Source organism: Hoplias malabaricus, chromosome 6 (assembly GCF_029633855.1).
Source record: "Hoplias malabaricus isolate fHopMal1 chromosome 6, fHopMal1.hap1, whole genome shotgun sequence".
NCBI classification, from domain to species: domain Eukaryota; kingdom Metazoa; phylum Chordata; class Actinopteri; order Characiformes; family Erythrinidae; genus Hoplias; species Hoplias malabaricus.
The window spans coordinates 49,425,298-49,450,713 of NC_089805.1; the positions used below are offsets into that span (position 1 = coordinate 49,425,298).

Consider the following 25,416-nt stretch of genomic DNA (forward strand, 5'->3'; position numbering starts at 1 on the left):
TATTTCTGGTGTTATATATGATGACCTTATCATTAGTGCAGTATTTCTGGTGCTATATATGATGACCTTATCATTAGTGCAGTATTTCTGGTGCTATATATGATGACCTTATCATTAGTGCGGTATTTCTGGTGTTTTATATGATGACCTTATCATTAGTGCGGTATTTCTGGTGTTATATATGATGACCTTATCATTAGTGCGGTATTTCTGGTGTTATATATGATGACCTTATCATTAGTGCAGTATTTCTGGTGCTATATATGATGACCTTATCATTAGTGCAGTATTTCTGGTGTTATATATGATGACCTTATCATTAGTGCGGTATTTCTGGTGTTATATATGATGACCTTATCATTAGTGCAGTATTTCTGGTGCTATATATGATGACCTTATCATTAGTGCAGTATTTCTGGTGCTATATATCATGACCTTATCATTAGTGTAGTATTTCTGGTGTTATATATGATGACCTTATCATTAGTGCAGTATTTCTGGTGCAATATATGATGACCTTATCATTAGTGCAGTATTTCTGGTGCTATATATGATGACCTTATCATTAGTGCGGTATTTCTGGTGTTGTATATAATGACCGTATCATTAGTGCGGTATTTCTGGTGTTATATATGATGACCTTATCATTAGTGTGGTATTTCTGGTGTTATATATGATGACCTTATCATTAGTGCGGTATTTCTGGTGCTATATATGATGACCTTATCATTAGTGCGGTATTTCTGGTGTTGTATATAATGACCTTATCATTAGTGCGGTATTTCTGGTGTTATATATGATGACCTTATCATTAGTGTGGTATTTCTGGTGTTATATATGATGACCTTATCATTAGTGCAGTATTTCTGGTGCTATATATGATGACCTTATCATTAGTGCAGTATTTCTGGTGCTATATATGATGACCTTATCATTAGTGCGGTATTTCTGGTGTTATATATGATGACCTTATCATTAGTGCGATATTTCTGGTGCTATATATCATGACCTTATCATTAGTGTGGTATTTCTGGTGTTATATATGATGACCTTATCATTAGTGCAGTATTTCTGGTGCTATATATGATGACCTTATCATTAGTGCAGTATTTCTGGTGCTATATATGATGACCGTATCATTAGTGCGGTATTTCTGGTTTTATATATGATGACCTTATCATTAGTGTAGTATTTCTGGTGTTATATATGATGACCTTATCATTAGTGCGGTATTTCTGGTGTTATATATGATGACCTTATCATTAGTGTGGTATTTCTGGTGTTATATATGATGACCTTATCATTAGTGCGGTATTTCTGGTGCTATATATGATGACCTTATCATTAGTGCGGTATTTCTGGTGTTGTATATAATGACCTTATCATTAGTGCGGTATTTCTGGTGTTATATATGATGACCTTATCATTAGTGTGGTATTTCTGGTGTTATATATGATGACCTTATCATTAGTGCAGTATTTCTGGTGCTATATATGATGACCTTATCATTAGTGCAGTATTTCTGGTGCTATATATGATGACCTTATCATTAGTGCGGTATTTCTGGTGTTATATATGATGACCTTATCATTAGTGCGATATTTCTGGTGCTATATATCATGACCTTATCATTAGTGTGGTATTTCTGGTGTTATATATGATGACCTTATCATTAGTGCAGTATTTCTGGTGCTATATATGATGACCTTATCATTAGTGCAGTATTTCTGGTGCTATATATGATGACCGTATCATTAGTGCGGTATTTCTGGTTTTATATATGATGACCGTATCATTAGTGCGGTATTTCTGGTTTTATATATGATGACCTTATCATTAGTGTAGTATTTCTGGTGTTGTATATGATGACCTTATCATTAGTGCGGTATTTCTGGTGTTGTATATGATGACCTTATAATTAGTGCGGTATTTCTGGTGTTATATATGATGACCTTATCATTAGTGCGGTATTTCTGGTGTTATATATGATGACCTTATCATTAGTGCGGTATTTCTGGTGTTATATATGATGACCTTATCATTAGTGCGGTATTTCTGGTGTTATATATGATGACCTTATCATTAGTGCGGTATTTCTGGTGTTATATATGATGACCTTATCATTAGTGCGGTATTTCTGGTGTTTTATATGATGACCTTATCATTAGTGCGGTATTTCTGGTGTTATATATGATGACCTTATCATTAGTGCGGTATTTCTGGTGTTATATATGATGACCTTATCATTAGTGCGGTATTTTTGGTGTTATATATGATGACCTTATCATTAGTGCAGTATTTCTGGTGTTGTATGTGATGACCTTATCATTAGTGTAGTATTTCTGGTGTTGTATATGATGACTGTATCATTAGTGCGGTATTTCTGGTGTTATATATGATGACCTTATCATTAGTGCAGTATTTCTGGTGCTATATATGATGACCTTATCATTAGTGCAGTATTTCTGGTGTTATATATGATGACCTTATCATTAGTGCAGTATTTCTGGTGCTATATATGATGACCTTATCATTAGTGCGGTATTTCTGGTGTTGTATATAATGACCTTATCATTAGTGTGGTATTTCTGGTGTTATATATGATGACCGTATCATTAGTGCAGTATTTCTGGTGCTATATATGATGACCTTATCATTAGTGCAGTATTTCTGGTGCTATATATGATGACCTTATCATTAGTGCAGTATTTCTGGTGCTATATATCATGACCTTATCATTAGTGCAGTATTTCTGGTGCTATATATGATGACCTTATCATTAGTGCAGTATTTCTGGTGCTATATATGATGACCTTATCATTAGTGCGGTATTTCTGGTGTTGTATATAATGACCGTATCATTAGTGCGGTATTTCTGGTGTTATATATGATGACCTTATCATTAGTGTGGTATTTCTGGTGTTATATATGATGACCTTATCATTAGTGCGGTATTTCTGGTGCTATATATGATGACCTTATCATTAGTGTGGTATTTCTGGTGCTATATATGATGACCTTATCATTAGTGTGGTATTTCTGGTGTTATATATGATGACCTTATCATTAGTGCAGTATTTCTGGTGCTATATATGATGACCTTATCATTAGTGCAGTATTTCTGGTGCTATATATGATGACCTTATCATTAGTGCGGTATTTCTGGTGTTATATATGATGACCTTATCATTAGTGCGGTATTTCTGGTGCTATATATCATGACCTTATCATTAGTGTGGTATTTCTGGTGTTATATATGATGACCTTATCATTAGTGCAGTATTTCTGGTGCTATATATGATGACCTTATCATTAGTGCAGTATTTCTGGTGCTATATATGATGACCGTATCATTAGTGCGGTATTTCTGGTTTTATATATGATGACCTTATCATTAGTGTAGTATTTCTGGTGTTGTATATGATGACCTTATCATTAGTGCGGTATTTCTGGTGTTGTATATGATGACCTTATAATTAGTGCGGTATTTCTGGTGTTATATATGATGACCTTATCATTAGTGCGGTATTTCTGGTGTTATATATGATGACCTTATCATTAGTGCGGTATTTCTGGTGTTATATATGATGACTTTATCATTAGTGCGGTATTTCTGGTGTTTTATATGATGACCTTATCATTAGTGCGGTATTTCTGGTGTTATATATGATGACCTTATCATTAGTGCGGTATTTTTGGTGTTATATATGATGACCTTATCATTAGTGCAGTATTTCTGGTGTTGTATGTGATGACCTTATCATTAGTGTAGTATTTCTGGTGTTGTATATGATGACTGTATCATTAGTGCGGTATTTCTGGTGTTATATATGATGACCTTATGATTAGTGCGGTATTTCTGGTGTTATATATGATGACCTTATCATTAGTGCGGTATTTTTGGTGTTGTATATGATGACCTTATCATTAGTGCGGTATTTCTGGTGTTATATATGATGACCTTATCATTAGTGCAGTATTTCTGGTGCTATATATGATGACCTTATCATTAGTGCGGTATTTCTGGTGTTGTATATAATGACCTTATCATTAGTGTGGTATTTCTGGTGTTATATATGATGACCGTATCATTAGTGCAGTATTTCTGGTGCTATATATGATGACCTTATCATTAGTGCAGTATTTCTGGTGCTATATATGATGACCTTATCATTAGTGCAGTATTTCTGGTGCTATATATCATGACCTTATCATTAGTGCAGTATTTCTGGTGCTATATATGATGACCTTATCATTAGTGCAGTATTTCTGGTGCTATATATGATGACCTTATCATTAGTGCGGTATTTCTGGTGTTGTATATAATGACCGTATCATTAGTGCGGTATTTCTGGTGTTATATATGATGACCTTATCATTAGTGTGGTATTTCTGGTGTTATATATGATGACCTTATCATTAGTGCGGTATTTCTGGTGCTATATATGATGACCTTATCATTAGTGTGGTATTTCTGGTGCTATATATGATGACCTTATCATTAGTGTGGTATTTCTGGTGTTATATATGATGACCTTATCATTAGTGCAGTATTTCTGGTGCTATATATGATGACCTTATCATTAGTGCAGTATTTCTGGTGCTATATATGATGACCTTATCATTAGTGCGGTATTTCTGGTGTTATATATGATGACCTTATCATTAGTGCGGTATTTCTGGTGCTATATATCATGACCTTATCATTAGTGTGGTATTTCTGGTGTTATATATGATGACCTTATCATTAGTGCAGTATTTCTGGTGCTATATATGATGACCTTATCATTAGTGCAGTATTTCTGGTGCTATATATGATGACCGTATCATTAGTGCGGTATTTCTGGTTTTATATATGATGACCTTATCATTAGTGTAGTATTTCTGGTGTTGTATATGATGACCTTATCATTAGTGCGGTATTTCTGGTGTTGTATATGATGACCTTATAATTAGTGCGGTATTTCTGGTGTTATATATGATGACCTTATCATTAGTGCGGTATTTCTGGTGTTATATATGATGACCTTATCATTAGTGCGGTATTTCTGGTGTTATATATGATGACTTTATCATTAGTGCGGTATTTCTGGTGTTTTATATGATGACCTTATCATTAGTGCGGTATTTCTGGTGTTATATATGATGACCTTATCATTAGTGCGGTATTTTTGGTGTTATATATGATGACCTTATCATTAGTGCAGTATTTCTGGTGTTGTATGTGATGACCTTATCATTAGTGTAGTATTTCTGGTGTTGTATATGATGACTGTATCATTAGTGCGGTATTTCTGGTGTTATATATGATGACCTTATGATTAGTGCGGTATTTCTGGTGTTATATATGATGACCTTATCATTAGTGCGGTATTTTTGGTGTTGTATATGATGACCTTATCATTAGTGCGGTATTTCTGGTGTTATATATGATGACCTTATCATTAGTGCGGTATTTTTGGTGTTATATATGATGACCTTATCATTAGTGCGGTATTTCTGGTGTTATATATGATGACCTTATCATTAGTGTGGTATTTTTGGTGTTATATATGATGACCTTATCATTAGTGCAGTATTTCTGGTGTTGTATGTGATGACCTTATCATTAGTGCGGTATTTCTGGTGTTATATATGATGACCTTATCATTAGTGCAGTATTTCTGGTGTTGTATGTGATGACCTTATGATTAGTGCGGTATTTCTGGTGTTATATATGATGACCTTATCATTAGTGCGGTATTTTTGGTGTTGTATATGATGACCTTATCATTAGTGTAGTATTTCTGGTGTTATATATGATGACCTTATCATTAGTGCGGTATTTTTGGTGTTGTATGTGATGACCTTATCATTAGTGCGGTATTTTTGGTGTTATATATGATGACCTTATCATTAGTGCGGTATTTCTGGTGTTATATATGATGACCTTATCATTAGTGTAGTATTTCTGGTGTTATATATGATGACCTTATCATTAGTGCGGTATTTTTGGTGTTATATATGATGACCTTATCATTAGTGCGGTATTTTTGGTGTTATATATGATGACCTTATCATTAGTGTAGTATTTCTGGTGTTATATATGATGACCTTATCATTAGTGCAGTATTTCTGGTGTTGTATGTGATGACCTTATCATTAGTGCGGTATTTTTGGTGTTATATATGATGACCTTATCATTAGTGCGGTATTTCTGGTGTTATATATGATGACCTTATCATTAGTGTAGTATTTCTGGTGTTATATATGATGACCTTATCATTAGTGCGGTATTTTTGGTGTTATATATGATGACCTTATCATTAGTGCGGTATTTCTGGTGTTATATATGATGACCTTATCCTTAGTGCGGTATTTCTGGTGTTATATATGATGACCTCATCATTAGTGCGGTATTTTTGGTGTTATATATGATGACCTTATCATTAGTGCGGTATTTCTGGTGTTATATATGATGACCTTATCATTAGTGCGGTATTTTTGGTGTTGTATGTGATGACCTTATCATTAGTGCGGTATTTTTGGTGTTATATATGATGACCTTATCATTAGTGCGGTATTTCTGGTGTTATATATGATGACCTTATCATTAGTGTAGTATTTCTGGTGTTATATATGATGACCTTATCATTAGTGCGGTATTTTTGGTGTTATATATAATGACCTTATCATTAGTGCGGTATTTTTGGTGTTATATATGATGACCTTATCATTAGTGTAGTATTTCTGGTGTTATATATGATGACCTTATCATTAGTGCAGTATTTCTGGTGTTATATATGATGACCTTATCATTAGTTAGAACAATCCTATTGAAGGTGCTTAAGAGAGCAATAGCTTGCTGTTTCTGCTAATAAAACAGTCCCAGTAATCTTACCGTCATGGTATTTTTACAATTTTTTCAAAGATACCATAATCACTATTTAGTGTAAATTCATATTATGTAATATTTATATTAACAGTGTTATTTATTGTCTATATAAATGGTGTTATTTAATATCTATATTCATTGTATTATTTAATATTTAGGTTAATAATACTGACAGTTCCAGTGTGGAGTGTGAAGTACATTTATATTCTGATGAACCCACTCTGTACGTTCAGTATTTTACAATCATTAACAGGTTTAAAACATTGAGAAATGTAAATATATGCTGTTTCCCAGAGGCACTAACAGTGACTGTAACACAAATCTAAACCCTGACAGGATCTGACACTAAAAGAGTTGAGGACAAATGCACTGTTAAACACCTGGTTAATTAGTTCACAGACAAACTGGGGCTAACCTACACTTCCTGTATCAAAACAAAGTGTTTCTCAACACACACAGGAAAAGATTAAGAAGAAATACTGGTTTATTCTGGATTATGACAATGTGAATTACAGATCTGTTTAGGACTGAGGCAGTCTGGAGTTTTATGTAAGTGTCCAGTTACTAAAATATCACTCTGAGTTTCTGCACAGGCTCCACGACTAGAGGTGGTCTGTATTATGGTAATACCGTATACCGCGGTATTTAAAAATGTGGGCGGTATCTTATGACGTGTGTGTGGTGTGTCAAATTCATGTCAAATATTGTCTTTAAATACAAGGCCAGCATGCATGTGATGAGAGCCACGGGAAGAGGGCGCTGTGGGAGCTCACTGATATCTCACTCTGAAAATGGGTGGGGAAAAAAACAAGCCCAGTAGCTCACCGCAGTGGAGTTTAGCACTGAATTTAAGAGAGAGGAAGGAAGCTGAAGACCCTTCACTCGACTTGTGCTCACGGGTAATGGGGCTTTGTCCTCTAAATATGTGTGTTTTGAGCCTCAATTTGCTGGAAAAGCATCTGTTGTGGTGTGCTAAACCAAAAGTGCCTGTTACCTGGCCTCTAAGCTATGCTTAAACAGTGTAGAAGTCTTATCCTTATTTTCCAGCACCCGTCACTGAAATTTGCTCCCTCAGAAAGTTTTTTATTTTTATTTTTATTTATCATCAACACGTGTGTCAGTGTGCACAGTGCCCTTTGACCGACCCACACTCACAGATAAGGACGTTGGTTTGTGTGTGAATAAATTATATAAACACACATTTATATATATTATAAAAAATATAACTGTCTGAACAAATCTCCCTGCTCTGCACAGATGCACCGTTGCTAGGAGACAAACAGTAGCCACGCTAAAACAAGTAAAAAAGTGTATCCTCCAAAATCCAATAATACCAAAGGCAGACTTTGTTTTTATCAAGTATTGAGTGAATTTGAGACTCCAAGTAATCACTTTCAGTTCTTAGGATTCTTATTACCCTGACAGCAAGGAGACGGCGGACCACTGTTGATCCACTGAGGACAGAGTTGGAGGTCCACTAGTGTTTTACACAGCGTTTTCTGGGCGGACCACTGCTGATTAAACAGAATTTTAGACAAAATGCCACATTTTAGCACTTTTCCATTCACAGTGTAATTTACATTTTCTCCTTCATTAGGTTCTTTTTGTTATTCTTTATAAATAAGATCAGTAAATAATTTAAATCAGCACTGTGTCAACATTTTTATCATTTAATCATTTTATATCAGACTCATACTCATTATTATATCTCTCAGAGTTGTTGGTAATATCTGTATTAGTGTGTTTTCCAGAATAAAAGTCTCTGTGAATGTAAAATCTGTGTGAGGAGATTATAAATGAGTTCTATCCGGTACAGGACAGTAATCTGAGGGGTCCGATGGTGGACCAGCAGTGGTCTACAGTCAGTGGTGTGACAGCCTTTTTATGCCAGTGGACCGATATATGCTGCTGTCTGGGTAATTAACAAAATGATTGGACTGTTTAGTATTTGGCTGTATTTGAGTCATCAGTAATGACTATTCACACAGCGGCACCGTTGCTAGAAGACGAATAAACACAGTCACCACGCTAAAACAAGTGAAAATGTTTCTCTAATAATACCAAAGGCAGACTTTGTTTTTATCAAGTGTTGAGGGAAATTGAGACTCTAAGATACAAAGTAACTAACAAAATTTATTAACAAAGTGATTTGTACCGTTTAGTACTTGGCTGAATCATCAGTAACCACTATTCATTCATTTACACGGTTTACAGATCTGTAGATGTCACTAATCACTCACCGAGGGCGAGAGTCAGTTGGAGATTTATTAAACACAATACGTAATGAGAGGTCAAAACCAGAAGAAATATTCCAAAACCCAAAAATCAGTACAGAGAGATAAACAAGTCCAAAAGACAAAACCGAGTATCAGACAAAAAGTCAGAAAAACAAAACCGTAGCCTGTTTAAGAAACTGGTGTCTCAGAATTGCAACTGTACATCTATGTAGACAAAACAGAGCTTAAAGGAACACTGTGTAATATATTTTACCTTAAAATTACAGCTTCAGAATCATTGTGATGCTTCACTGACCAGTAATGTGGAGAAAGGAGCCTCTGTTGTTGCTGCTCTCGGCTTAGCACTGCAGAAACTGCATTATGTAACTTTTGGAGGAGGGTAGGAAACCACCCCTTTACTTCCCCTCCATACCAATTTCAGTACAGTGCTGTAAAAGTTAATTGCTCTAGAGGGAGCCCCAGGAGCAGAACCCTAGTGTTCCTAAATGAGTAAAACACCGTTCTGGTGCAGAGAACACACTAAAGGACAATTTACTCTTTTGCCTCGACTCAATGCAGAGCCTGTGTCGAAGCCTGCACAAGTGTCCGGTGCGGGTGTTAAAGGCTATATTTGTGCATTGGCATCTGTGTCACTCTGCAATTACACCTGTAAACCACTAGGGCTGAATTTCAAACATCTTCTTCAACCCTATGTAGTACACAATGTAGTGGGGTAGTATTACAGTAGTTTTACAAATCTTTAAAGTGCACTATTAAGGGAGTGTAGTGTAGAGGAGTTAATATGGACTTCTTGAATTGAGCACCTGGAGTCAAGAGTCAAGTCAAGAGAGTGTTATTGTCAATTCTGCATATGTACAGCACATACAACCGGGACCATTGAACCGCGACCGTCGGACTGCAGACCAATCGTAGACGCTAAGAGTTTCATTTCTGGAGAGGTGCACATCAGGCCACACTGCCTACGGCACAGGCCCAGCACAGAAGCTTAAATTGGGCTTAATACTCAGGAGAGAGTGACCTCTGTTGGTTTGGAGGACAGCACCTTGGCTGTATGTAATAGTTGATATAACATCATTCACTGTGTTTAATCTTTGGTCATTTCTGCTGTGTTCTGTGTCAGACTCATTAATGACATTCTATTAAAAGACTGAGGAACCAAGAGTGACACTAGAGTCTTTCACCTACAGTGTGTTAAACATGAGTCTTAATACATTATACATTATAATAGAACATTAGAGCCATAATAGGTCCTGGTACTTTTACTTTCAGTACCTCAGTACATTTGAAGGTAAATACTTCTGTACTTTTACTCAAGTGGAGATCTTAAACCAGAACTTTTAGTAATATTTTACCTTGAGTCTCTGTACTTTTACTCAGTACAAGGTTTGTGTACTTTGTCCACCACTGGATACAGAGATATTATAGATAGTTCTCCTGTGTAAATAACTGGTAATATTCAGCAATATGTGCCTCTACCTCCGGGCAAAATCACAACAGAAGTATTATATATAAACACTGCCTTGTTCAGTAAAGTGGACACGTACCTGCTGCAGTCTCCATGAAGCCAGAGATGATCAGTATCACACTCAGAGTCCCACTGAGAAACTTCATCCTGAAAGAACAGTGAAGGTTCTGCTTTACTGGGTTTAGATTTACAGGAACAGAGCACATTAATAAACATTTCTGTAAACGGGTCAGTTTAACAGTGTGGATCATTTCCTACTGCAGTCTCTGGACAGTTACAGGACGACTGACCCACACTCATTACACTACACAAGACATGAATGATCCCTACAACAAAACAGGAGCAGGTCTAAACTGTAGAAACAGCACAGTGCTGCTGTCTGAACTCAACTAAACCAAAGAGGAACTACTCTAAAGATCCACTGACCGTATGGAGCCTGAGGAGTCACTGACTCCACTTCATTAAATAAAACTTTAGTGTATGAATATATCAGGAATTAACATTTTAATTATGTTGTTTTCACAAGATCAATATAAAGTGTTACTGAAATCTGTATTCAGGAATTTAGTGTATTTATGTGTTTATGAAACATGTGTTTATTTGTAAAATAGAAAACCAGCACAGAATAAAGAGCACATTAACTGTAATATATTTAAGTGTATTTACATCACACAGTGTCAGTCATTCACTCTTTATGAGACTGAACCGAGCTTCATCCAGATTCACTTGTGTCTCTCACTGACTCCAGTACAAACCTCCTCTAAACAGAGTGGGAATAGACCACAGTAATGTTCTGACACAGCAGGACAGACCTCGTGTCTCTGAGTGTGTGCTGCTTTACACACAGCACAGTGTACATCCTGCAGTAGTTTAGAGTCTGGAACCGTTCTGTCCTCAATCCTCCACCACAGAGTCTGTGCTGATCAGCCACGACGCAACTGACCACAGTCTGCTCTCTCTCTCTACCTCTCTCTCTCTCTCTGTCTAACTGACCACAGTCTGTTCACTCTCTACGTCTCTCTCTCTACCTCTCTCTCTCTCTCTCTCTCTAACTGACCACAGTCTGCTCACTCTCTACCTCTCTCTCTCTCTCTCTCTCTCTCTCTCTCTAACTGACCAGTCTGCTCTCTGTCTACGTCTCTCTCTCTCTCTACGTCTCTCTCTCTCTCTCTACGTCTCTCTCTCTCGCTAACTGACCACAGTCTTCTCTCTCTCTCTCTCTCTAACCACAGTCTGCTCACTCTACCTCTCTCTCTGACCACAGTCTGCTCACTCTCTACCTCTCTCTCTCTCTCTCTCTCTAACTGACCACAGTCTGCTCTCTCTCTCTCTCTCTGACCACAGTCTGCTCTCTCTCTCTAACTGACCACAGTCTGCTCTCTCTCTCTACCTCTCTCTCTCTCTCTGTCTAACTGACCACAGTCTGTTCACTCTCTACGTCTCTCTCTCTACCTCTCTCTCTCTCTCTCTCTCTCTGACCACAGTCTGCTCTCTCTCTCTAACTGACCACAGTCTGCTCTCTCTCTCTACCTCTCTCTCTCTCTCTGTCTAACTGACCACAGTCTGTTCACTCTCTACGTCTCTCTCTCTACCTCTCTCTCTCTCTCTCTCTCTAACTGACCACAGTCTGCTCACTCTCTACCTCTCTCTCTCTCTCTCTCTCTCTCTCTCTCTCTCTAACTGACCAGTCTGCTCTCTGTCTACGTCTCTCTCTCTCTCTACGTCTCTCTCTCTCTCTCTACGTCTCTCTCTCTCTCGCTAACTGACCACAGTCTTCTCTCTCTCTCTCTCTCTAACCACAGTCTGCTCACTCTACCTCTCTCTCTGACCACAGTCTGCTCACTCTACCTCTCTCTCTGACCACAGTCTGCTCACTCTCTACCTCTCTCTCTCTCTCTCTAACTGACCACAGTCTGCTCTCTCTCTCTCTCTCTGACCACAGTCTGCTCTCTCTCTCTAACTGACCACAGTCTGCTCTCTCTCTCTACGTCTCTCTCTCTCTCTACGTCTCTCTCTCTCTCTCTACGTCTCTCTCTCTCGCTAACTGACCACAGTCTTCTCTCTCTCTCTCTCTCTAACCACAGTCTGCTCACTCTACCTCTCTCTCTGACCACAGTCTGCTCACTCTCTACCTCTCTCTCTCTCTCTCTCTCTCTAACTGACCACAGTCTGCTCTCTCTCTCTCTCTGACCACAGTCTGCTCTCTCTCTCTCTCTGACCACAGTCTGCTCTCTCTCTCTAACTGACCACAGTCTGCTCTCTCTCTCTCTCTCTCTCTCTCTGACCACAGTCTGCTCTCTCTCTCTCTCTCTCTCTCTCTCTCTCTCTCTCTCTCTCTCTCTCTAACTGACCACAGTCTGCTCTCTCTCTCTAACTGACCACAGTCTGCTCTCTCTCTCTCTCTCTGACCACAGTCTGCTCTCTCTCTCTCTAACTGACCACAGTCTGCTCTCTCTCTCTAACTGACCACAGTCTGCTCTCTCTCTCTCTCTCTCTCTCTCTCTCTCTAACTGACCACAGTCTGCTCTCTCTCTCTCTCTCTCTCTGAATGACCACAGTGCTGAGAGCGTCTGAGATGAAGTCCCCACCCTGACGCACTGTTTCCTGTTGGAGAAGAAGCTGTGGATCCAGGAGCAGACTGATGGGGGACACTGAGTTACAGCAGTTTATCCAGTAGAACGTCAGGGTGATGGTGTTGAAAGCAGAGCTGAAGTCTACAAACACCACACGGACATAAGTGTTGGTGCCATCCAGGTGTTTGAGGACGTAGTGCAGAGCCGAGTTAATGGAGTCATCTACAGAGCTGTGGGTTCTGTCTGGAAACTGCAGAGGGTCCTGGAGGACATCGGTCATAGCTTTAATAAGTTTAATAAGACGTCTCTGAAGACTCTTCATGATCACAGACGTTAAAGCAGCTGTCTGTAGTCGTTCAGGACGGAGATGTTCTGCTTTTTCAGGACTGCTCTGATCACAGACGTCTTAAAGCAGGTACAACACACGTCAGAAACGTAAACAGTGTACTAAAAGACCATACCTACTTTAACGTATTCATTTGTACGTAGTTGTTGCCGTGCGCCCCCGGGATATTTTGACAACATGCGGTATTCCAACCAAAACACCAGATGGACATGGTGCCGGTGTTGCCATGGTGCTAATTATTTGTTGATGAAGGATCAAAGGTAAAAGGCTGACTTGTGGGTTTCTAAATTCATCGGTAAAACAATAATAGTTATGCACCTTATACCAGCTAATAGTTTCATATCCTTGAGTTCATTCCACATCTAGCTTTAGCTTTAGCTTTAGCTCAACTAACACCTGGTATGTCACTACTCTGAGCCGTAAGTCATGTGTTTTTAGATGTACTTGTATGTTCTGTCGTAGCATATGGCGAGTAGTCGAGTAGTTGTCTGACCCTTAATGAAATGCCCAGAGATGCAAACTGACTGATTTGTCGCAGGTCTAACACGTATTAGTATTAATAAACTATAAATCATCTAGCTACATCCAAATCTGTAGCTTTATAATGAAATCTCTTTATAAGTTCATAGACAAGCAAACGTTCACAGTCATCATATGTTAGCCAGATTACATCCATTCATTCATTATCTGTAACCGCTTATCCAGTTCAGGGTCACGGTGGGTCCAGAGCCTACCTGGAATCATTGGGTGCAAGGTGAGTATACACCCTGGAGGGGGCGCCAGTCCTTCACAGGGCAACACACACACACATTCATTCACTCACACACACACACCTACAGACACTTTTGAGTCGCCAATCCACCTACCAACGTGTGTTTTTGGACTGTGGGACGAAACCGGAGCACCCGGAGGAAACCCACACAGACACAGAGAGAACACACCACACTCCTCACAGACAGTCACCCGGAGGAAACCCATGCAGACACAGAGAGAACACACCACACTCCTCACAGACAGTCACCCGGAGGAAACCCACACAGACACAGAGAGAACACACCACACTCCTCACAGACAGTCACCCGGAGGAAACCCACACAGACACAGGGAGAACACACCACACTCCTCACAGACAGTCACCCGGAGGAAACCCACGCAGACACAGGGAGAACACACCACACTCCTCACAGACAGTCACCCGGAGGAAACCCACGCAGACACAGGGAGAACACACCACACTCCTCACAGACAGTCACCCGGAGGAAACCCATGCAGACACAGAGAGAACACACCACACTCCTCACAGACAGTCACCCGGAGGAAACCCACGCAGACACAGAGAGAACACACCACACTCCTCACAGACAGTCACCCGGAGGAAACCCATGCAGACACAGAGAGAACACACCACACTCCTCACAGACAGTCACCCGGAGGAAACCCACGCAGGCACAGGGAGAACACACCACTCTCCTCACAGACAGTCACCCGGAGGAAACCCACGCAGACACAGAGAGAACACACCACACTCCTCACAGACAGTCACCCGGAGGAAACCCACGCAGACACAGGGAGAACACACCACACTCCTCACAGACAGTCACCCGGAGGAAACCCACGCAGACACAGGGAGAACACACCACACTCCTCACAGACAGTCACCCGGAGGAAACCCACGCAGACACAGAGAGAACACATCACACTCCTCACAGACAGTCACCCGGAGGAAACCCATGCAGACACAGAGAGAACACACCACACTCCTCACAGACAGTCACCCGGAGGAAACCCACGCAGACACAGGGAGAACACACCACACTCCTCACAGACAGTCACCCAGAGGAAACCCACGCAGACACAGGGAGAACACACCACACTCCTCACAGACAGTCACCCAGAGATCCAGTTCTCCATGATGTCGTTCCTTTCTTTCCTCTGAGGGAAAGGTAAAAGAAGAAGGGATCAGAGAGGAGAGGTTATAGAAATACACTTTTAATAAAATATAACTTTTGAAATGTTTACTTTTGATCATATTCTCAGAGAAATAAAACGTTGCAAATATGAACTAGTTTCAGTGAAGATCATATGTATATTTATTGTGTATGTTACTTATGATCATCTGAACCAGACCTCACACCTGTTAATGAATGAATGAGTGAATGAATGAATAAATGAATTACAGCTCCATTTCCCCAGCGCTGTTCTAGACCCCCACAGCCCAGACTTTGTGAATAACTCTCTCAGACTCAGAAGAGCAGAGAAACACAGTAGAGATTCACATGAGAACAGTGTTCCATTAGATTCTATGATGAAAATGCTGTGTCTAACCGACTTTAAGGGTCTTTTTCTCCTCATTCCATTGTGTTCCACAGTGCGCTCCTTTACCCCTCTGACACAGAGAGGAGGTGTGTTTCTGGGGGTTGTAAACCTCTCTCCAGTGCAGGGAGAGGAGCTGTGTATGAGACTCATTTATCCGTTTTTCCCATTCATTTACATTAGCGCTGCGCTCTGAAAACAGACCGGTCCCCAACATGGCGCCCACGCCGTAATCATTACGTCACAGCAGCCCACGAGCAGCAGAAATTCACCCGTGTGAGCTGTAACTGGAAGTGGCCACTAGAGGGCACTGTATCTTGAGGGTGTGCTTGGGGTTAACATTATTTCTCAGTGTAAAACGGCCATTAGATTTGGGATTTTGTGTTTTTTTGGGTCTCTATTTTACCGTGTGGATAAACTCTAATTTATTTAAAATCATGAAATATTAAATGTATTAAAATGTAAATATCTCTATGTAAGAGTGTAGAACAGTTGTAGGAATATTATGGGGTGAAATTCCTGCTGAATGGGTGTGGCTCCCCCCGCTGGTCGGTCAGCATATTTACAGCCCCTGTATATATTTGGGGTTCAGCGCAGTCTCGGCAGTAGTCTGTAACGTCCCGTCCCTCGGGGAACCGTTATTTCTGTTTCTTTAAAAGAACGTCCGCTTGTGGTCCCCTGACCGTCACTGATCACGGTGCATGACACCAGCTGATTTCACCATTCCAGGTGGAGCAGATATGAAATGTTATTTTTGTTTATTTATTATTTTATATAAACCTGCATGAGGTAAAATTGTTTATGATTTACGACATTTGGTTTGTATTTTATTTTGTGATTCATGGGCTTGTGCTCTCTCCTTCAGTCTGCAGTAAGAAAGGAGAGGAATGTAGAGTGAAGTTGAGTATAAAAAGTATTGAGCATGTGGTAAATATTCATAAAAAGTTAATAAAGAAAAACCTTGGTTCGTTTGTTAAAAGTATAATGCACATTTCAGAAGTATCTTTGTGGTTGTAAAAGTGTGTTTTCTTGTCGAGTGAGAGGCTGTGTTATGAGCTAATGTGCGTGTTAAATGTAGATTCAGCACCGTGTATTCATTGAGACACTGAGAATGTTCCCTGTGTTCTCTCAGGAGTTTCTACTGCCTTCTCACAGACAACAATGAACTGTCTTCTTTTACAACACAGGTGTGCTATTTTATTGTCTGTTTTTCCTTTTTGTACCGCAACGGATAGTGTCGGAGACAAAATGTCACCTCTCCATGTGATTTGGTTGTAGAACATGGCAGATGCCTTCCTGGCATTCATTATTCTGTAGTTTTGAACAGTATTAAACACTTTCCCAGTTTAGATTATTAACACTTGTGTACTGTTTAGAATTTGTGCTGTGTTTTGATTTTCAATTTAAAGTTCTTAACATTGAAGGCAAGGCAAGTTTATTTATAGAGCACCTTTCATACTGAAGCAATTCAAAGTGCTTTACAGAAAAAGAAACAATTACATTAAAAGCCAGAGTAAAATCATAAATTTCCAATAAGACAATTACATAAAAAGAGTAAAATGATTAAAAATGATTAAAACAATTTAAAATGACAATAAATGAAAAGAAATAAAAGAAATAAAATGCCGTTACAGAAAAGTGCAGAGTATTTTAAACTGAGCTGTAGCTGCTCAAACAGGAGTGTTTTCAGTCTTGATTTAAAAGTGTCTAAAGTCAGGGCTCTTCTAATATTCTCAGACAGCTGGTTCCATTTATGAGCAGCATAGTAGCTAAACGCTGCCTCTCCATGTTTAGTTTTGACCTGAGGCAGGACTAACTGACTAGTTCCTAAAGATCTGAGAGCTCTGCTCGGCTCATATCTCTGCAGCAGATCTGATAAATACCCTGGTCCTACCCCATTTAGACATTTATAACCAGTAATAACACCTTAAAGTCTATTCTGTTACAGACTGGTCTCCAGTGTAAGGATTTGAGGATGAAGAGGAGTGGGGGGGGGGTGATGTGTCTCTTCTTTTGCTCCGAGTGAGTCTCTGGAGGCTGTGTTCTGAATCAGCTGAAGCTCTTTAATGGTCTTTTGTGGAAGTCCAGCTCAGAGACCATTACAGTAATCAATGCTAGAAATAAAGGCATGGATAAGTTTCTCCAGCTCTGGTTTAGTCAGAAAGTCTCTAATCTACTGATGTTCTTAAGATGGTAAAATGCTGATCTAGTAACTGCTTTAATATGAGACTAAAACTGATCTGAGTCCATCAATACACCAAGGTTCTGAGCCAGTTCTTTAGATTTGAGGGCTCTCGAGTCCAGATACGTAGCCAATCTTTGTCTCTCAGTGCTATTCCCAAATAGTATTATCTCAGTTTTATCTTTATTCAGCTGCAGAAAATTGTGTCTCATCCAGTTAGTGATGTGTTCAAGGCACTTGCTTAATGAGTCAACTGGACCAGAGTCGTTTGGGGACAGGGCCATGTAAATCATCTGCATAGCTGTGATAGGACAGCCCATAGTCCTGTAGAATCTGGCCAAGAGGAAGCAAATCTAAATTAAATAAAAGTGGACCAAGAATAGAGCCCTGGGGGACACCACAGGTCACTGGCATGTTCTCTGAAATATTATTTTCTATTTCTACAAAGTAGTACCTGCCTTCCAGGTAAGAAATGAACCACTTCAGGACTGTACCTGAATGTCCAACCCAGTTTGTGAGTCTATCTTTAAGAATCTTATGGTCAATGGTATCAAAGGCAGCACTAAGGTCAAGAAGTAATAGAAGAGATACCTTTCCAGCCTCTGTATTTAAGCGAATGTCATTAATGACCTTGATTAGAGCAGTCTCAGGGCTGTGATTAGACCGGAACCCGGACTGGAATTTGTCTAGGCTACTGTTCATGGACAAGAAACCAGTGATTTGCCTGAACACTATTTTCTCAATGATTTTGCCAATGAACTGTAAATTAGAAATTGGCCTGTAGTTACTTATCAGAGAAGATTCTAAATTTTTCTTTTTTAGAAGAGGCTTTACAAATGCAGTTTTTAGTGAGGAGCTCGAAAGACCCCCGACACGAGTGAGGTGTTTACAGTGTGGAGTATCACTCATCTGATATTCTGGATTTTAGTTTTAAAAAAGAATGCAAACTCATTACATCTCTCAGTTGATACTAATTCAGGGGCCATTGGTGTGGGTGAGTTAGTGAGTCTGTCGGCCACGGTGAAGAGGATTTTGCTGTTGTCAGTGTTATTGTTCATGATGCTAGAGAAATAGGATTGTCGTGTTTTGTATATTGTTGTGTTGTATTGACGTAGCCTATCTTTGTAGATTTCTTTGTGAAAATGAAGACTTGTTTTACGCGATCTGCGTTCTGCCTTGCGACACTCCCTCTTTTGGATTTGAACAACAGAAGCATTTCTCCACGGTGCTTTCTGTTTGCAAGACGTAGCCTTCACTTTAACTGGCGCAATCTCATCCATAACACTGACAGTTTTTTAATTAAAACTATTCAGCAGATCATCCACAGAGTTGGATTGTTCACATGGTGTAGTGCACATTTAACTCATGAAAAGTGTAGCTGTGCAGTTCTTTATAATCCTTTTCTTGACACAATCTCTTCTGTCTCTGATGGTGAGGCCCACATCAAAGAACACACAGTAGTGATCTGACAGTGTGACGTCCTTCACAGTCACTGATATGTTGAGACTCTTTGAGATAACAATATCCAGAGTGTGACCATGACAATGTGTACTCCCTGTAACATGCTGTGAAACGCCAAAAGAGTCCAATATGACGTGTAGCTCCTTGGCAAAACAGTCCTTGGGATTGTCGATATGTTAAAGTCACCAGCAACAACAAAATGGTCAAAGTCTGTAGAAATAAAAGACGGCATCTCTGTAAATTCATCAATAAAATTAGCACTGTACTTCAGAGGCCTGTAGACAGTAACTAGTGATATCTGTGGTGTCCGTTTCAGAACTACACAGAGGTCCTCAAATGTTGTGAAGTCACCAAATGATAACTGCTTACACTGAAAGGAACCATGGAACAGAGCGGCTAGACCTCCACCTTTTCTACTGGCACGAGATACATTTAAAAAATGAAAATCTGGAGGAGCCGACTCCAATAAAACTGTTGCAGCACTACATTAATTTAAACAAGTCTCAGTTAAAAGTATAAAATCAAGCCCATGTGCTGTAATAAAATCATTAATTAAGTGTGATTTGTTTGTGAGAGATCTGATATTTAGAGCTAACTTAGTAACCCATGCACTTTGCCACAGAATCTCTGTCTCACATTTTATATGCTGTAGATTGGCTACATCAGGGGTCGGCAACCTTTACCACTCACAGAGCCGTTTGGACCCATTTCACACAGTAAAGAAAACACTGGGAGCCACAAAACCCTTTTGAAATTTTAAATGAAATAACAATGCATTAACAGGGTTTTTTTTTGCCTTTGTGCTGTGTATAAACAAACTACACTGTGTTACATTTATGAAATCAATGAACGGCTGCAGAGAAAATGAAATAACATTTCTGCATTCAACAAAACATTTTTAAAAAGACGTTGTGTTGACGGTTAAGTAAAATACTCAATGTCTATTTGAGTCCTTGTAGTTAATGGAAAAGAAAAACGCCGAAGTTAAATTGTCCACTGGCAGCAAATAAAAACGCTGTCCTCTCTCTGTGTGCCATCATTATTTTACTGGCGCCGTGCAGTCAGCAGTCAAATAGTTCAAGAAACCACACACTGACGGGTGTCGCACATTGGAAGTTGTGACATGTATTAAGCAACAAAAATATTTTAAATATTTGTGTGTGTGTCTGTGTGTGTGTGTGTGTGTGTGTGTGTGCGTGTGTGTGTGTGTGTGTCTGTGTGTGTGTGTGTGTGAGAGAGAGAGAGAGAAAGGGAAGGGGAGTGGGAGAGAGAGAAAAAGGAAGTGGGAGGGGTGTGAGGGACACAGAAATATACAGACAGTCTCTACGATTTTAAAGGACATCTTTAAGGTGGAAATCCTAATAACGTTGTTGTTTTTAATGTGGACGACTTAATGAAACTGTGAGTTTCTTAAGGTGGAATGTTTTTAAAGGTGGCCATCAAAATGTATTGGCGGACATTTTAAGGGTTATTTGAAGTGGTAACTTATTTAAGGTGGAAGTCTAATTTAAAGGGGGATTAAACTTTAATTTTTAGTAAGGTGTCAGTCGAAGTATATCGGCAATCCCTTTAAGTTGGTGGTATTTTAAAGGTATTATTGGAGAGATTGTTATATAAATGTAAAGTCCTAGTTATTAACTCGATGGACCCTATATATATAGCTATTTTGCTATTCCGTTTTTTTTGTCAGTGCCTCTTTCAGTTGCATTTAAACAGTAATTATGTGACATAGTCATATTCAATATGTTGTTTTATTTTCTAAAGAACCTTAGCTACTCAAATATATAATCACTGGAGGTTTTCATTCTGACCGATAAATCAATTTTTCTATAAATTTGTCGTGTTTTGACCAAAATTTTACCTAGTGCCTGCTTTTTTTTTCATATTTCTCAATGTACAGCCTTGAAATCATACTCCCACATCGGGTATCTTCACACAGATTGTTAGTGTGAGGTGTCTGTTAGTTGAAATCATAAGCATTTTTGATGCTAATTTATTACATGTCATATTACTGTGATAAAATAAATTTGTAGCATCAGACGGACATATTTTTCTTGATATTCTAAGCTCTGGGATGTATGACTGATAAAGTTCTGACAGTCACAGCAGGCCCAGACTTTCAGGAATTTAGTTCAGGGCAAATATGGACAATATCTCAACAAATAAAAAACATTTTGGTACTTTGGCAGTTTTCTCAGATGCTGATAATATTTACAATTATTATTATTATTATAATCTTTTAAAAAAATGATTAAATAATACTTGTTTATTTAGAAAACACACAATAAAGAATTATTTAAGCTTTTTAGTTTATATTTGTTGATCTAATGCAGTGTCATTTGATGTGAAACCTACAAAAACCTTGAAAAACTATAAATCAATAATAGGAACATGTTTTTGCTGATGACTCATATTTTTCTGCCCAGAGACAGCGTGGGTTGACTTCATGTGAGTCAAAATGAAACTGAAAGTAAACACCGTCTTTCTTGTCCCTTTGCAGCGTCTTTATTTTAGCGAATATCATTAGAATCTTTCATGACAAGGACATAAGACAAAAATTTTGAAGGAGCGCCTTGATTTTTAGGTGGTTTTTCACACTGGATTACTCCCAGAGGCTTCACAGCACCGTGATGAGAGCGCTATTTTTAGAAACAGTAGGATCTGTGCTTTCTAACGGTATACGGAGCTCACAGACACATTCAGACATTCAAGACTTACAAAGCTGATTATATAAGATGTGTTTTTAACCCCGCTAAGCGGCATATAAGCTAATGTAGCAATGATGCTAGCAATACGTGACAAGCCAAATTGACCAAAGTTCTTGAACTTACACCCTCTAGTTTTCATTGCTATTTTATTTAACACCCTTTCTTTTATTACACTGTTTTATATGTATTTTATATTTTAATTTGTTTTAATTATTTCTGAATTGCTTTAAAATCATTACAATTATTTTTTTTAATTATATGATCTATTTTAATTATATTTTAATAGCTTTAACATTTTTTATAATATTTTACATTTTTAATCCTTCTACACAGGTCACACACAGAACCCTGAGACACTACACAGGTCACACAGAGAACCCTGAGACACTACACAGGTCACAGAGAGAACTCAGAGGCTCCACACAGTCACACAGAGAACCCTGAGACTCTACACAGGTCACACAGAGAACCCTGAGACTCTACACAGTCACACAGAGAACCCTGAGACTCTACACAGTCACACAGAGAACCCTGAGTCTCTACACAGTCACACAGAGAACCCTGAGACTCTACACAGTCACACAGAGAACCCTGAGACTCTACACAGTCACACAGAGAACCCTGAGTCTCTACACAGTAATACAGAGAACCCTGAGGCTCTAGACATGTCACACAGAGAACTCTGAGACACTACACAGGTCACACAGAGAACTCAGAGGCTCCACACAATCACACAGAGAACACAGAGACTCTACACAGGTCACACAGAGAACCCTGAGACTCTACACAGTCACACAGAGAACCCTGAGACTCTACACAGGTCACACAGAGAATCCTGAGACTCTACACAGTCACACAGAGAACCCTGAGACTCTACACAGTCACACAGAGAACCCTGAGACTCTACACAGTCACACAGAGAACCCTGAGACTCTACACAGTCACACAGAGAACTCAGAGGCTCCACACAGTCACACAGAGAACCCTGAGACTCTACACAGTCACACAGAGAACCCTGAGACTCTACACAGTCACACAGAGAACCCTGAGACTCTACACAGTCACACAGAGAACCCTGAGACTCTACACAGTCACACAGAGAACCCTGAGACTCTACACAGTCACACAGAGAACTCAGAGGCTCCACACAGTCACACAGAGAACCCTGAGACTCTACACAGTCACACAGAGAACCCTGAGACTCTACACAGTCACACAGAGAACCCTGAGTCTCTACACAGTAATACAGAGAACCCTGAGGCTCTAGACATGTCACACAGAGAACTCTGAGACACTACACAGGTCACACAGAGAACTCAGAGGCTCCACACAATCACACAGAGAACACAGAGACTCTACACAGGTCACACAGAGAACCCTGAGACTCTACACAGTCACACAGAGAACCCTGAGACTCTACACAGGTCACACAGAGAACCCTGAGACTCTACACAGTCACACAGAGAACCCTGAGACTCTACACAGGTCACACAGAGAACCCTGAGACTCTACACAGTCACACAGAGAACCCTGAGACTCTACACAGTCACACAGAGAACCCTGAGACTCTACACAGTCACACAGAGAACCCTGAGGCTCTACACAGGTCATACAGAGAACCCTGAGACTCTACACAGTCACACAGAGAACCCTGAGACTCTACACAGTCACACAGAGAACCCTGAGACTCTACACAGGTCACACAGAGAACCCAGAGGTCCTCACAGGTCACACAGAAAACCCAGAGGCTCTAGACAGTTACTCAGAGAACCCTGAGACTCTACACAGTCACGCAGAGAACCCTGAGACTCTACACAGTCACACAGAGAACCCTGAGGCTCTACACAGTCACACAGAGAACCCTGAGACTCTACACAGGTCACACAGAGAACCCTGAGACTCTACACAGGTCACACAGAGAACCCTGAGACTCTACACAGGTCACACAGAGAACCCTGAGACTCTACACAGGTCACACAGAGAACCCTGAGACTCTACACAGGTCACACAGAGAACCCTGAGACTCTACACAGGTCACACAGAGAACCCTGAGACCTTGACTCACAGAATGAGAGGGGAACAATCATGACGCAGGGAAGTAGTGTCGGAGTGGGCCTTGGTCCAGTTTCAGCTAGTGGGTATTAATAAATTATATTATAAGCAGATTTTTCTTTTGTTTTTTATTATTTTCTTATAAGAACCAAGTAAAAATGTAAAAATACTCTTCCATTTGGCTGTGCTTTGCTGCAGATGACACAGAAAAATGTAAACAGCCTCTATACACAGGCATCAACAAATAAAATGTTGCAGTAATATAATTATTCATATAATTACCAACAAAGACACACCAATAATCCATTCATTGGAATATTATACATAAATATCAAATACAATAAAAAATAAACATTAGCCTTCTATTTAACAAATATGTAGCCTGTAAATAAAAGTTCACCAGATGAATCCTGAATTCAGAGGTTTTTTTTCCTTAAAAGGTAACAAAGGTATATCTCCAACAGATGGGCGGCACCATAGTACTCTTCATTTATCAGCCGTCCTGTCCACCCACCTCCCCCCAACCGACACACACACACCCACACCCACCGACCCACCCACACACACACACACACACCCACCCACACCCACACACACCCACCCACACCCACACACACCCACACACACAGGAAACAACCCCACAGTGTCACAAACAAAATAACAGAACAGTCCTGATCTCGAGCAGCTGCATCACACACACACACACACACACACACCAACCCGCCCACACCCACACACACCCACACACACACACACACACACAGGAAACAACCCCACAGTGTCACAAACAAAATAACAGAACAGTCCTGATCTCGAGCAGCTGCATCACACACACACACACACACACACCGACCCACCCACACCCACACACACACACCGACCCGCCCACACACACACACACACACACACACACACACACACAGGAAACAACCCCACAGTGTCACAAACAAAATAACAGAACAGTCCTGATCTCGAGCAGCTGCATCACACACACACACACACACACACACACACCAACCCGCCCACACCCACACACACCCACACACACACACACACACACAGGAAACAACCCCACAGTGTCACAAACAAAATAACAGAACAGTCCTGATCTCGAGCAGCTGCATCACACACACACACACACACACACCGACCCACCCACACCCACACCCACACACACACACCGACCCGCCCACACACACACACAC

The 25,416-nt window shown here is 39.9% G+C and overlaps 1 protein-coding gene across 4 annotated transcripts in view; it reads right to left on the minus strand.

Annotated features, from left to right (window-relative positions):
• The window catches only part of LOC136699708 (ribonuclease inhibitor-like), a 101,201-nt gene that overhangs the window by 49,104 nt on the left and 26,681 nt on the right, over window positions 1–25,416 (minus strand). Inside the window, exons 1-2 of one of the 4 annotated variants that reach the window (XM_066674635.1) lie at window positions 14,230–14,474; window positions 10,656–10,723 (exon numbers count right to left, since the gene is read on the minus strand). In XM_066674635.1, coding sequence (XP_066530732.1) covers window positions 10,656–10,722 — 67 coding nt within the window. In that variant the 5' untranslated portion in view covers window position 10,723; window positions 14,230–14,474. Of the gene's footprint in view, window positions 1–10,655; window positions 11,803–13,164; window positions 14,475–25,416 lie in introns of those variants that run through there. The other 3 variants (XM_066674634.1, XM_066674633.1, XM_066674631.1) reach the window with 3 other exon arrangements.